This window comes from Oculina patagonica, chromosome 7 (assembly GCF_052425735.1).
Source record: "Oculina patagonica isolate OP01 chromosome 7, crgOcupat, whole genome shotgun sequence".
Taxonomy (NCBI): Eukaryota; Metazoa; Cnidaria; class Anthozoa; order Scleractinia; family Oculinidae; genus Oculina; species Oculina patagonica.
The window spans coordinates 25,397,424-25,413,056 of NC_135764.1; the positions used below are offsets into that span (position 1 = coordinate 25,397,424).

At 39.0% G+C, this 15,633-nt stretch overlaps 3 protein-coding genes across 3 annotated transcripts; 1 reads left to right on the forward strand and 2 right to left on the reverse strand.

Moving 5' to 3' along the window:
• Positions 1–4,312: 4,312 nt before the first annotated feature.
• LOC144659324 (melanocortin receptor 4-like) lies at positions 4,313–7,339 on the reverse strand. Its single transcript, XM_078519738.1, has 2 exons — positions 6,510–7,339; positions 4,313–4,400 (listed from the first exon to the last, which is right to left on the reverse strand). The coding sequence occupies exons 1-2, from the start codon at positions 7,337–7,339 to the stop codon at positions 4,313–4,315; spliced, it is 918 nt and encodes a 305-aa protein (XP_078375864.1).
• Positions 7,340–9,725: 2,386 nt separating this feature from the next.
• On the reverse strand, positions 9,726–13,090 carry LOC144660501 (uncharacterized). The gene is made up of 4 exons (XM_078521155.1): positions 12,904–13,090; positions 11,786–12,439; positions 11,225–11,323; positions 9,726–10,874 (listed from the first exon to the last, which is right to left on the reverse strand). The coding sequence occupies exons 1-4, from the start codon at positions 13,036–13,038 to the stop codon at positions 10,800–10,802; spliced, it is 963 nt and encodes a 320-aa protein (XP_078377281.1). The 5' UTR covers positions 13,039–13,090; the 3' UTR covers positions 9,726–10,799.
• A 1,430-nt stretch (positions 13,091–14,520) lies between these two features.
• On the forward strand, positions 14,521–15,377 carry LOC144659325 (uncharacterized). Its single transcript, XM_078519739.1, has 2 exons — positions 14,521–14,840; positions 15,266–15,377. Exons 1-2 carry the CDS (start codon positions 14,521–14,523, stop codon positions 15,375–15,377), a joined length of 432 nt encoding a protein of 143 aa, XP_078375865.1.
• Positions 15,378–15,633: the final 256 nt, after the last annotated feature.

Below are 15,633 nucleotides of genomic sequence, written 5' to 3' on the forward strand. Positions count from 1 at the left end.
CTAGCCTGCGAGCAGGCTCACCTTGGGTTACCCGCGCGATTGGCGAAGAGCGATTCCGAGAGCGAAGTGATTAAGGCGGGGAGAAGACTGGTGAAGAGGCGCCAATAAAGTGAGCCTGCTTTGATCTCTGCAAAATTTTCACTTCTGCTTTGCTTGAGCAAAGTGAAATACTATTGGCCAAAAAGCGAGAAAGGTGAGAAAACTGTCAATCAATTTTGTTTGGTGGGAAGCGATTAGATCCCCAAGGAGCACAGTTATTAGAGGAGTCTTTTATTTGCCACGCGGGGTTGTCAATCAACATGTTGGGAGAGTTGATTCCGTGTATTTCTGATGTTTTAGCAAAAGTCCAGTCTGTTTCAAAAATAATATTAATTCCTTTCAAAGGCAACGTCCACGAAATAATGGTGCATCAGGGATTAACATAACCCAATGATCTACTACTGAAAAACTCGCTATCTGTACATGCAAGTAAAATCGCTGAACTCTTAAACCAAAACTATAAATAATCCACTTTCGCGGAACTTTTTGTTGTATAGATCCGTCTCTGGATTATGTTAAAACTGTTAGACGGCTCGCCATCGGCTTCTGTTGACTTGTGACAGTTGACTCATTAGAGGCGAAGTCGTGGCAGTTTGAAGCGGCTTCACAAGGGATAGGTTTATCGTTATTGGTGATTGACACATGGAAAAGGCAGCATTTGATTGGACAAACAAACGCGTTTCAGAGCCAATCACACAGACATAATGTATGGAAATCGTGGGACAATTTGCAATCAGATTTATTTTTTGCTTGTGATTGGGTGAAAAAAAATTATCCCCGTTTCTGATTAATAGAGCTCATAGCACAGGCTTTAACAAACAATTTGTAAAGCACAAACAAGGGAGGATCGTAAAAGTAATATTTTGTATCAATTTATTTTGGTTTTAAACATAACTAGAACGGGATTCTCGATTCTGATTGATTATCAGTAGGCCTCACTTGGGCACAAATCAGTTCTTTTTTGGTTTGCTGTCAAGCAAAGTCATAAAAGTCATTCAAAAGGCACCTATGCAGCATATATTGCAGCTAAAAAAAAATGAGAAAAGGTCGATGGCCCGTTGTTTCTATTGAATTCAAAGCGTCCCAATTAATTAATATCAGACCTCCAGCAACACTTGTGTTGGCAAGAACTGTAAGAGCCTGACTGCCAATGACTAAGCAACAGATTTATTGTAGTTAAGGCGCGTTTACACGACAGAGAATATTGAGTACGGACCCGTCAAAAATTGGTCCGGACCTGACTGCTTTTGTAGAGAAACATTCAAATCAAAACGGGGCCATAGGCGCCTATGGCCCCATATTGATTTGACTGTTTCTCTACAAAAGTCGTTAGGTCCGGACCAATTTTCTGATGGGTCCGTACCCAAATTTTTCTGTCGTGTAAATGCGCCTTCACTAAAAAATTCGCTTTCTGTTTAGGAGCGAGAAGCTTAGTTCAAATAAAAGAAAAACAGACTCTGTCTACTCTTGTTTGCAATCAAATGAGAAAAGATATGATAATATAAAACCAATTTAATATATGCAACCGTCAAGTTACTACGCAAGCTGTGCTCATGCAGTCAATGGTTTACATTTTTCGTTGCTGTCAATCATCTAAGTGGACCTTTAAAAAAACAGAGGTTCACTTTTAACTCGTTGAAAAGGTCACGTTTGTCAGTTGTGATTGGTAGATTTCGATCCATTTTGTTTGTTTCTGTTTTCTTCAACTGAGATTGCTTGCTGTTGCAACAATTCAGATTGACAGAAGCGAGGATTTTGGATCTCTAGTAACACGACTATTTTGATAACTAAATGATCTGTAGGATTCATGTATATTTGATAAGCTGTACAGATATAACATAAAATGGATGGGTTTCTTTTATTTTACACAATTTTAAATACTTTTTAACTGTCATTTTTTCGACGTTTTTGCTTGTTTACAAGCAAAAACGGTAGAATAGGGGTTAGTAGACAAAATTTGGATCCACATATTTGTAAACTCTCAAGGGACTTTTTTAATTTCTCAAGGGACTGTTTTAATTTCTCAAGGGATTACTTTCCGCTGTGGGTGATCACTTGCGATTTCGTGGAAAAAACGTGACTTGTCACATTTACAAACGTTATATAACAATTTTAAAAGTGACATGTCAGCTTTCTTATCTCAACGCACGTGTGTCTGAAAGGCGATCTATAAAAAGTGTCGCACAAACAATGGATTGCGTAACTAAAACACGAATAAATAATCACTAGCACTTACATCGCGTTAAGAGCAATGTTGCATGAATCGGCTTTACAACATGCGATAGTATCTACGCAGTTCGAGCGGAATTTCAGTCAAAGACAGCAAAATTCTTTCGTATTTCATCTTCAAATATAATTCGAAAGCATTCACTGTATATGTGGCTTTTGTTTAATCCTGGGTCTTGATATCCGACCCTCGCCGAGCCTAGACAAAACGCAGCTTGAGTGTAACGATTTGTTTACGCAATGTTTTCTCCGACAGTAGTCGGAAATATCCGTATTTTTTTTTCGTGCTTTTTCATGGAGCAATCGTAACGATACGGCCTTGAACACATTGAACGGCGGTCTACCTATAACAATTCAAATATAGCGTCGCAAAAACAAAGCGTCGAACGCATATTTTGCTGTTTCATTTGCTAATTTCGCTGCCGTAATCGACTGCCTCGAAAGGTCCTTGCAGTTTTAAAGTATAGAATTGTCAGATCTCGCTGAAATTTGCACTGTTTATTTGTGTAATGTTAAGGAATATGTGTATAAATACCCGGCGCGAACGAGCCATTTTTGACAAAATTATATGGCTGCATTTCCTCCGCGAAGATAGGAAATTGTTAAATTAAACTACAAAGAAACTGTAATGATAAGTTCGAAGAACAATGCCAGGGGCGTAGCCAGCTTTCTGAAGAGTTGTAGGCCTGGCCGCTTCTAGAGGGAGGGCTCGGGGTTATCCTCCCGATAAAGGCCCTCAAAAGTGCAATTCGGCAGCACCTAGATTTTGGCATTTAATCACAGAGAATGGGCCGGCAATTTTCACTCATTGCTAAATATATAAACGCAATTGTCCTTAACGATACCTATCACTTAGTAGTTCTCGTGTTCGAGTATAAAGCGCCAATTTAACAATAAATCGTTCAACTTATGTTTCGTTGAGAAACTTGCTGGCACCAAAGAGATTAAAATTGCTGGCGAAAAACAGATTAAAAGTTCTAAGCTGCGCGCGATGAGCGCGCGACGACTTATAGATAAAGTATTTGAAATCTGCATTCAGTCCGCGCGGCTGACTGGTTCCCAGTTTGAAGATGAGTCGCATTTCCTGACGTTTTCGTTGTTTTAGTGCTCCCATCGCACAAGTACTACCACTTCAGCTCATTTGCAGACACCTTTTAAAGGACTACCCAAATTATGGCAATGTGCTAGTGTGGCTGTCAGTTATACTGGGCCAGCCCTTAGCAATTTTCTTATATGTTTATGATTATTATGTCTCTAATGGCCAGTGATTTACGATGCTATTTTCTGACCTTCACCGCTCGCAAACAAATACAATACTGCCATGCATATTACAATTGTTAATATATTTTTGATTCAATAAAAATCTCTACTTGTGCATCTTGAATAGTGTGTCAGTTTGTATTAAATTGCTCTGCGACAGGAAAGCCTGGTAGGTTCTTTTCGATGCTGCGGAGGTGCTCAACCAAGCATTGCCGTAGTGTGCGGTCAGTTTTGGTGATGTAGATCGCAGAACAACGGCGGTAAGAGATGCCATACACTAAGCCAACTCCCACCTTGCCGCAAGGACACCACGCTATTACGGACACCCCGTTATTACGAACGGGAGTTGAAGTCCCAGCGAATAAGAATTACTGAACACATCTCCCGCTACTACGGACTTTCTCTATTACGGACACCAATTTGTGGTCCCGAAGATGTCCGTTATAGTGAGAGTTGACTGTAACTTTAAGGGTCGAGAAAGGGTAGTTGCGACATTTTTAATGCATATTGCTTTCTATTTCATCTTGAAAGTGGTTCAACCTCAATTGCTATCTTGATAGCACATTTTAAAAATTTGAGTGGGTAGCTAAAACATTTGTAGGCCCGGGCCTACGGGCCTATAGGCTAGATACGCCCCTGAATGCACAGGATAAACCTTCGACTCATACTTCATGCAAAAACGTCGATATCTCGAAGAGACTTTGATTAGTATCTGATGTGGTGTCAACATTACTATGGGACTTTCCCAAGCTATGTGGTTTTGTTACAAAAATTAGTTTCTAGCTATTTATCTATGTTTTTGTTTGCAGCAAACTAGTTTAAGGCACGTCTGTTTTACAACTTCTCGTATCTCACGAAATCGCCAACAATACAAATAACCGGTATGCAATGCATACTAAGGCGAGGACGTTCCAGTAAAGCAAGACAGTATGTTAAAAATTCCAGACAACGAACTGAGAAGAGACCTTTCGGGCTTCGTTTTTTTGTTGTCCTATTTCAGACTGTGACATCACTCTTGAGAATCACTACTTTCAAATTCAGAAAAATTCTCTTGGTATTCAGATAGTTAAAAACAAGTTCTCTGGGGAGCATCATGTGATTTTGAAATGGGCTATTTACACTGACAAAGCCAAAAATGTATATTGAGTGAAAATGCGAGTTCAAAAGATGTGTGATTTACAGCAAGGAGCCCAAATGTGTGACCACTTTTTAATTAATTCACATTATTTCGTGCAAGGCAAAAATTTTTAGTACATTAAAAATGGTCACCCTTTTGGGCTCCTCGCTGTAAGTCGAAAGTTGAGACACTGAGACATTTGCTATAAAAGGGGGGAAAATGGGTTTGTCAGGTAAATAAAATTTTAAAATACAGTACTTTGGGGCTTAAAGTTGTTTGCACTTTCTGTACAATTTGTTATGCAAGTAAGTCCAATAAGTCCAACATCTTGATACAGTACATGTGGAGTCTAGGAAGTAGAGTTGATATAGTGGTTTGCCAGTAATGAATTTGAATTGAGGATCTTTCAGTAGCAAATCCAGAGATGTTTTACACAGTTTATTTTTTTAACTTCGGTGTTATTGCTACATGGTTTTCGCTGTGTTTTGTTTAAATATATCTGCCATTCATAGTGAGGATTGGGCTTTCTATATATTGCATAGAGGCAGAATAGAGGCCAATAACCAGTTCCAGTCAAAGCAGTTCCAATGCAACAGCCACATTCACACATTCATGCTGCTTCTTGACAAAGTGCAGATTAAACATATTGAAGCAATTAGGACAAAACACAGCTGTCAGTGGATTCTTTGAAAACTGTATTTTGGATGTTTTCTGTTGTTTTTTAATTCTGTTCTGTAAACATAATAAAAGAAAGAATCAATTGTTAAAATTGATTGCAACATTGCAACAATTTATTGCAACATAAGTAGTTACTTAAAATTTTCTTTTTTCTGAAACACATCTTTCTACATGACCACTATGCTTCTTAAATCATTTACTAATTATTATGATCTACAAAAATGTATATACTCTTTTTTGGTTGCTATTAAACCACCCAGCTTTAAGGTCACTTTAGTGTGTCTTGAGAACACCAGTTTGGACTCTTGATTTATCAGTATTTATTTAGATTTGTATAAATGTGATCAATTGTAGTTCTTTTATCAGTGGTAAAGCCTGAAATAAGTTTGTTTGTATCCATATTTTACAATCACTTGTTTATATTTACTGCTGCTTTGCACACCATTATTAAAATCAATGTTGAAATCTGACCTAGTAGTATACGAAAACGTTCTGTTGACAGAAGGGATCGCGAATGAAGCTCTCTCGATGCTTAGTAATCTATAAATTCCAGCAAATTAAATATAACAACATCTAGCAGATATTTAGCCTTTTAAAATCGTTATTTCGATTCATAAATACTTTGTCCATTATGTTATTCAATAAAGTACATGTACAAGCAAACTGATATAAATTTTTGATAGCTCACCTCAGCAGTTGTGGCAATACCGTATTCTTCTGCACTTCTCCTCTTCAGTTAAAGCTCAGGTTACAATGTCGCCAGTAGTTCAGATCACAAATATATCAATCCTGATGTTTAATTAGCCATGTTTATATTGCTTTCAATGCTTTATATCCAGTTCAACTTCAGTCTTGAAAGGCAAAGGTCTGCCGAAACAGCACTCGCCAGCTGACTCCCAGCTCGTAAACCACAATTTAGTTCGGTGTGTCGATAAGGTTTTTGTGTACTATGATATCTCAATATGTTTGTAAGTGAGCGCAAAAAAAAATATCAGCTACTAATCTTACTTCGAGTCAAGGCTTCTGGCTGCGAAAAAGTCTCGAATAACCAAGATGGCGGAGGAAAACAATCTCAAGCCATATTCTTAGTTACCAACCCCCCTCGGTTCGAATCATCACATCGCCCGTTGTAAACCCAACCAATTTATCGCTTCATAACATAAGACTCGAGACTAACGTCCTCGCCTAAAAAGGATTTAAAGAGGAGTTAATGAATACAATAGTTGAAGTAAGAGAACTGCTGAGGAATAAATTGATGGGATAAACCAAAGTTACGACATAAGCAACGAAAAACGGACAATAACAGATAATAAGCACCAGAAAAAATAAAAATGCGTTAAATGCAGACTTCTTTAAGGCCGACATATTGTTAACATTTCCAGAATTAGTTTCAACGGCTTGGAGCTGAATATGAATCGCATTTTGATGATGGCGAACAGTTTTGTAGATTTTTACATGAGAATAAGCTGAGATGCACAGACAAGCACATATTACAACTACAATTGCAACTAGCTGAACCATTTGCTGCCAAAAGTGGGCGCTTGCTAAAATTACACAACTTGTCCAGATCACCAGGAGAATTCGTGTTACTCGCGGGATTGTGACAATGCTTGGATACTGCAACGTCTTTTGAACGGCGATCAGTCTGTCAACGCAAATGGCGGTGATTGTGCAAAGAGAAATTCCACAAAATGAAAAACCAAATACGTTGTAAACGTTCAAGAATAAGTGTTTCATTCTTTGGGATCGAGAATAAAGTCGTATTAAATTGTCCGTGATAAAAAGTGGTTGAACAACTGCACCAACAGCGAGATCAGATAGCGCCAAACCACAGAGTAAAATCATTGATGGTGAACGAAGAGCTGGCGTGATCCACACTGCATGAAGCACCAATGTATTCCCAATTATCGCTGTTAAAGCGAGAGGAAGGTTCACAGCACAATTTATTACTAGGACATTTCTTATAGCATCGGTGATGTTTTCCTCGTTCGATGGATAAACTTCTTCTTGGGACGACATATTCAGTTGCAGTGTTGTTGTTTCGTTGCGGAAAATAACTGTAACTTCGACCACCGAACACGGAACAAGCTTCAAACCGTCAAGGAAAAATGTCGTATTTAGACCCCACAGCAATTTTCAGAACAATATATTGAATATTGTTTTAGAATCTGCATAAAAAGCGGAACATGTGTGACTGTTTAAAAGGGCCACCTGTCAAACTCTTTATATTTACAACTCTACTCTTGCAATTTATTGCAATCGGTTGTGAATGGGTTTTTAATCATATATAAATGTAGAAATCACGATCATTTTGTAGAGTGACCTAAATCCTATTTTTTTCAAGAATAATATGAGTCAAAAAATTACCAAGCTATATTGTTACTGATTCGAGCGCAAATTCTTATTACCCTGAACAAAATGAAACCTCAGGCAGGTGCACGAATGGAATATCACATAACGCGACCATAACTGACAGCGAATCCCGATGGAACGAGCTCCTTCATAACGAAATCCTCGGTCTAACAATCTATATTCCTCCAGTTTCTTGGCATTTTCCAATAAAGTATACTGTTCAAAACAACAAAGATCTTAAACAGACTATTAACTGGTATTATTGCCCCCGCAGGGCTTTGGCCCAGAGGCCAAAGCCCGAGGAGGCATTATAGTGGTCCCCACGTATAAGTAGTTAAAGAAGGAAATACAGAAGAGATACCGGGAAATACAGTGCATCTCGACTTGGTTGAAGTGAGCGCGCAAGGTGGTCTCGGGTAATGATGACGTAACAATAGGGTTTGCCTGCAAATGGTCCCGGGTAATGATGACGTAGCAATAGCGCTTGCCCGCAAGTTGTTCTCGGGTAATTAGTCCGCTAAGTGTTATAAAGCTGTGTCAACCGAAGAGACTCGCATGTAATTATCACACAACAGTCTAAGACGTCTAAGCTTTTGTCGGTCGGGAATAAACATCCAAAGCAATACTTGATGAAAACGTTTGATCTTTTAGTCAGGGCTTTGTATTCCGTCGCTGCTAAAAGCGAATTTCGCAAAGGAATTTCGTTCCTAATAAATACTTCTAGTAGAAATTCGAGGCTTTGTGTGAAGATTGTGAACATATAAAACACGAAAAAATAGAGGGCTGTGGACAGTCTACCCCCGGGAGGTGACCGGGGCGGTGTCTGTTTGCGAAGCCGGATAGATTTTTCTAAACGCTATTTTCTCGAATTATATTTTTCGCTTGAGAGGGACACTTTAAAGAGCTAAAACTTCAAGGGATCTTGTTCATTTGACTTCAAATTTTCAGAGGAATTATACTTCAATATGTCAGCAACAAAAACGTGTCGGTGATTGTTTTATAATATTTATAAAAAAAAACTTTTGCGTTGAGAGGCCTTTCATCAATCCATGTTTTTTAGCCCTTCTTCGAAAATGCTCTGTAACGTTTCACTGTAATCAAATACAACAAACGCCGACACGCTTTTTTTAGCACTTTGGGAGCGGAAACCCTCGAACAAATCAAATTAGCGAATTTAAAAATTCGTTGGGCCACCCCAATAAAATGTTTCGTTTCCCATCGCCCGACCGACCCATTTTTTTCGAAATGTAAAAAAACAAAACAAAAAACAGATGCACTAGTCAAAGAGGCAAGTACGTACTTTAATTTACAAGCATACGATCTTGTTTTGACATGTAACATCAATTGGTATGATGTGACGTCCTTGTCTTCAACTAACATCGATACTAAGTTTTTTAAAACGCTGTTTCGTGTCAGGGGCATAAACGATTGTTCCAACATTCTCAGCGAGATCGACTGAAACAAAATCTTTCGGTTCTGCATCTCCTGGCTTCTCAAATGAACCCAGACCCCTTAAAGTGTTCATTCTTTTCTTTTTTTTGCCCGACCGACCAACCCACCATCACAAGAGACGGGGCGATGGGAAACGAAAAATTTTATCGGGAAAAGTGAAACAAAGCAGAAAGTCAGAAACTGTACAGTACGAGTGTTTTGTTTTCTTTATGTAAACTTGGTTTTTCGACTGAATCTTTAAGTCGCTCTTGTGTGTGATTTGTGTCTGACGAATCGCAGATTTGGACTGAGTCTTTTTTTTCAATCCAGCAATCGAAACCAACTTGCTCTACAATAGCAAGCTTTGTAATCTTTTTCGATAGCAACAAAATCCAAATAAATATCCTTACCTTGCAAAAGCTCAAAAACTCGACTGCCACGTTAAAAAATTGTTACAGTTTAGTTTCTTAAAATTGAACGAGAAATAAATATTTTACAATAAAATTGAGCTATTTTCAACTTCTCACTGCCCATCAATGCCTCACCCAGTACCCAGATGCGATAGCCACTCAAACCGCAAGCTACAGTTTCGCGCACAGTTACAACCCTTAAAAATAAACACAAACAAAAAGTTCCATTTTATTCAAATCAGATAAGATCAAAAGACCCGGGGCACTTTTAGTGTTAGCTACCCCTAGTTATAACAGTAAAAACCAGTACTAAGTCTACTAACGGTCTGTCTGTCAGTGACAGACTGTTGAAACGAAAAATCGGGCGAATGGCTTTTTAAAGCACAAGAAGGACAAAATAGTAACACCAGGTAAGGTTTTAAGTTTTGTTATAGCTTTTCAGTGCACTACGGTAGTACGAGATATTTTTCTCAACTTAATTTCAAATCCACACAAGCTCTTATAATACATCCAGACAAACTCTCATATTACGCTTTGGTTTCCTATGTACAAAGCTAGTTAAAAAAAGAAAAATAGTACATTTAAAGAATTGAAACAAATTGTATGAATTACCTCAATGAGAGACAGGCTTTTTACATTAATTCCATTTTTATTGCACATTCTTTTCCTTGCACCGTTTAATAGCTTTCGTCAACCTAACCAATGTTTTTGCATCAACGCTATTCTTTGTTCTCCGCGTAATTACTTTTGTAAAGGTAATGGAAAATATTATATTGTGATTTGTAATCAGGATATCTGTTTACTAACTTGTGTTGTCTGACTTTCATTAAAGTTTTCCTCTACTAAACGTTCTTAACTAGAAATTGAGACGATAGGAATTTTTTTTTTTAATTGTACCCCATTCATGCTTAGAATAAAACATGGATAAGAATTGTTTGAGCAAAAATGTTGCTTTCTGAAGTTAATTTTAAACCTGTGTAAAATTGAGCCCTCCCTTTCATAAACTTAATTTTTTTAACTTGCAATTGGTTTAAAACTTTTTTTTTTTTGTTTGATCAAAATTTGTTTATTTGATATGAGTAATGCATTGTAATCTCGGACGTCAAAAGCTACCTGCTTGAACGAAATCGATTCTTTTGTAAACACCACGTGTCTTCGTTGTTTCTTAGCGACCCTTGATGACGTCACGCCTATTGTCAGTACATCTTGGTATGTCTAAACGTACATCTTGGTATGGGTTTGCTAATAAAGTTCTCGTTGACTGGAATGTAACGCTATGTGTAGTTTCACAGGAACACGTAAAATCCATCACCGACTTTACTATCCTCCATTAAACTGGCGAGCTTGTTGTTTTTGCCAAACTGTTGACAAAAGACTCGTATTAGCATTTATACCATGCCATAAAAAATACAGCCAATGAGAATACAGGAAAGCTGTTGTATATTCGAGGGTACTTAACCCAACCTTCCCATCCTGCACTGCGATCTTATTCCGACGAAATTTAGTAGGCGTAGTTTCTATGGCATGGTACAAAATAGTTACACAACACTTAGTTGCTTTCCGACCGTCGGCTAACGCTGGGAACTGGTAATTAGAATGACTCCATGTGATCATTGACATGGAGTCATCGAAACGTCGTTCCATTTTATTATCGCTAATTTTTCTTCTCAAATATTTACATCAAAAGAAACTACTTGTTTGAATTCATTACCTTCATTTTAATTGTTTTGCTGTCGCCAAGTACTCTGCAAACTGGCATCTTCTTCGTGCCGTTCGCGTTATTTGATGGGTCATGCGTGTCTTCTTCATCCTACAAATTATAATAGCAGTGCAAGGAATGATTTATTGCTGTGTTTCGATACAGTCGGGAAAACAAGTAGTGTAATGCAATCACATTCTTGTGGTAGCAACTAATCTATGCCTTTATAAGTTAAAGATGAAAATATCTTACCAGGGGGAGGGGAAGGGTATTGATCCAAGTTTTATACTGAAATGCTACTCCCCAAAGGCCCAAAGCGGCACCTTTTATATATCTTTTTTCACAAAAAGTCGTTTATTTCCTTCCATGAAAAATGGTGCCCCTTTCTCATACCTGCGTCCCTTATCTAAACGCCAGTTCAGTCGCAAACAATTGCCCTTGAATGCATTGCCATGTCAGAGTAAAATCAAACAATAATTATATAAGTTACACAACTAACACAGTAACTTGCTATTATACCTAGAATTAACCACTGTCTTATTGCTGATTGGAAAATACAACAAAAGTAATCACCTGTTTATTTTTGATAGCAGCCATATCAGCACCCTTCCTTGTTGCGCTTGTCTTTTCTTTATTCATATCACTGCACTCCTTCCCAGGGATTTGTGCGAGGCCGTCAGCTCCGCAGGTCAAATTTGCATCATTTCCGTTTATAGCTCCGGTAACTGGCGACAACTGTGGCCCATTTACATCTCTTTCCGCGTGCACTGAGGCGCTCATTCTTATTTGATTCTGTCTCTCCAGTGATGCAAGTGGTGGGTTGCTTTCTTCCTGAATCTGTTTCACCCAGGCTTTGAATTCCCGCTCTCGCTCGCGCATAAGCACGTTAAATCTTGATTGTAGCTGCTCCCAAGCCTCCCTTTTTTCTGCCAGGTCCAGTGCATGTCTTTTTCTGATTCTATTCGCAGCTCTTATAAGAGACACAGCACGTTTTCGTCCCGCATACAGCCTGTTCAAGCCACGCCTATGAGCCTCGATCATGGACTGGACTCTAGCTGCGCGCGCAGTCTCGATTTCATTAGAAGGTGGCAATATCTTTTTCTTTCGTGACGCCGTTTTGCGTTCGATTTCAACCTTGTTTCGTTCGATTTTTGTGGGAGCCTGGTACTCAGGTTCGGGAACCGGTGGCGGCGTTAAGGACGGTTCTTCTGCCTGACTTTGTGTCGACTAAGATTAAAAAGAAAACATCGTTAATTGTAACAGGAAAGACGATCAGTCCGTTGTATTTTGCCATAGCGATTTCGAGCAACTTCTGAATGGTGGCCGAAAGAATGCACATCATTTTGCGAATTTGATCAGACTGAAAATTCGTGCATTACACTGCAGTCCCTTTCAAAACTGTTTCGACAATCCAAAGTCATACTTGAGTTTTTCTACCTCCAAATTACCCGAGCTTTGCATTGTTGCGACACGAAAAAGTTCCAGTATTTTTTACCTAAAAAATGAAAATGAATGCAGTCTGTGATTTTTTCCCTTGATACAGCAAGATTATGTCAAAAACGCAATCTTCTCGTGCTGAGCTCGAATATAAGCTTGGTTGATTTCTCTTTCTCAGGCTGCGCATTAGTTCTTTTAGATGCATAAAATTTACAATAAGCTTACCTACTAGGACTAAGTACTACACAACTTACCAAGTCACGTGGTCGCATTGCAAAATCTATGATGGTTGACAGAACAAATGTCAAAATAAGAAGAGCTGCAATCAGCAAAACTCCTACTGAAATGAAAAACTCGCACAATCGTGGCGCAACGTCGTGAAAAAACATCTTGATAAACACTGTTACGGAATGTAGTCAATGTGCAAAACATCTGCGCATCAGTTTAATTACGATTGATGACTCATTGACTTCGTCATAATCATTTGTTCCATATTCGTCGCCATGACGACGTTAAGTATTAAAAGTGTGTTCTCAGTTGGCCGTTTTGCACCAACACCATTTCAAAGTTTAAGACTTAGCAGGGGTTAAATAGAACTTACAGAAAAGTAAACCTGAACGAATCAGCCGGTAGTTGAAGCAAAAACTAACCGAGCGCTTTTAAAACGCGAGATTTGCGCTCAGTTGTTTCAAAGTATGTTCTTAGTAGGCTGTTTTGCACGAAAGTCATTTCAAAGTTTAAAAGTAAGCGGGAGCTAAACAAAACTTACGGAAAAGTAAAACCGAACGAATCAGCCATTAGTAGCTAGTAGTTGCAGCAAAAACTGACCGAGTATTACAACGCGAAATTCGGGCTCAATTACTTCTTGAGAGCGAATGCTGGTTGGTGTTCAAAACACTCGAGATAGAAACAGATGCATTCACTGTTTGTGGGTGATAAGTAAACTCATACGCAGCCCTTGAACCAGACAGATCTTCGTGTTAGTATAATCAGTATGCGTTCTCAGGCTAACTCATGCACGGTTTACCTTCGGGGTAGGGGTATACAACTTTGTTCAGCGTGCGGCTTGCGAGAAAAATGCGTTCCACGCTATTTTTTCCTGCGAATTTGGGACTTAATAATCTAATACACAACCAAAGAACTTTTTTCCCGATTTTGTTGTTGTTCAGCATCTTAGAAGAAGGGAATCCTTAAGCCAAGTGGACCACACTGCCCGAGCTTATCCCGGTTTCGATATCATTAATTAAAAGGGCAATTTCCTTCATATGTGCTTTTTAGTGCAGAATGCACTATTACTTGGCTTCACACTAGAAGCTAAGTTAGTTTCAAGTCAGCACTTGAATCAAGTGCACTTAAAAATCTTAAGTCGTATTTTACAAAATCTGGCTACACACTTGATGACTAAGTATATTACTTGAGGTACAAGCTGTCAATCATCTTTCGCGGGGTAAAATCAGTCACGCATAATTATCACCGAACAGGATTGCACGCTTGTGAAATCATGAGGCCTTTGCAAAAGAGAATAGTTTTTTGTAATTTCCTATTTATTTTGTCGTTACTTTTGACCCAAAGAATTTCAACATTACAAGAAATGCACAGGTACTTTGTTATTAACGAGTACGTGGCAGCAACGCAAAGGAACAAGCGACATCTTCTGCTTTTCTCAAGAATGGTTCGACAACGTGGTTTTCGGCAAAGAAATCGCCACAGGGCTTGGGCTTGGCCTCGTCCGCAAAACTGGTTTAAAGTGCTTTTACCTAACCGAGACATGGATCCATTATGGAAAATGCATTTTCGTGTGCCAGACTCGTCCAACGTTCGAGGCTTTGTGTGATCTAGTCCGCGGAGACCTACAGAAGCAGCACACAAGAATGCGTTCACCTGTAAGCGTCGAAGAAAGAGTTGGCTTAACGCTGTGGCGACTCGCAACAGGGGGTAGTTTCAAAAGCTGTGGACTGCAATTTGGACTTGGGATGTCAACCGCCAAAACTATCCGTGCCGAATTTGAACTTTCTCTACTCCGACTAAAAGACCGATTTATTAAGTTTCCACTGACGCGACAAGAGTTGCAGGAACTTATGGACGAATTTGAAAAGGAATACGGGGTTTCGCAAATAGTTGGCGCAATAGACGGTTGTCACGTCGAAATAAACGCACCCCCAGATAACCACGAGGACTACTTCAATAGAAAGCAACATTAGTGTCAATTTACAGGCCGTAGTTGATTGTAGTTTAAAATTCATTCATGTTAGCTTCGGGTATCCTGGAAGTATGCATGATGCCAGGGTGTTACGATTAAGTGGCCTCTTTGATTTGGGAGAAAACGAACAAATTTTAACTTCGCCAAAGAAAATTGTCAGTGGCACTGAAATTCCCCCTCTCATCATAGTGAGACAGCGCTTATTCGCTGTTGAAGTGGCTGGTCAAACCGTATCCTAACAGAGGGCATCTTTCTCCAGATGAACGTGAATTTAACAAGAAACTTAGTCGGTGCTGCAAGATCTGATGTCGAAAGAGCGTTTGGCATGCTCAAGGGACGCTGGCGCTTACTATTAAAGAAGGTTGAGCAGCAAACCAGAACACTAACTAAAACTGTTCTCGCTGCATGTGTTTTAGACATAACATCTGCGTTGATCACGGTGACTTGTACGATTGCAGCGACAGCGATTCAGATGACAGTGATTCTGACGGCGATTATGAAGGACCATTACAGGAGGACGGCGTTTAGAGAAACGCTTAAGAACTTTGTGTGGGATAACTTTACTTGTAGTTGATTTGAATACGTTGGGTTCAGTAACAAGTTATTCCGAACAAAAGTCAATGAATGCTTGTCTCCTTTCAGAGTGAAACGAGAACTAATACAAGCGGTAGTGTGTTCATTCGTTGAAATTTAATGGGTTTCTTTTTCACGGTAGATTTACTGTGTCTTCCACAACGCGTGTAATTACAACAACTCTTATAAAAATGGTTCAAAACTGTAACAA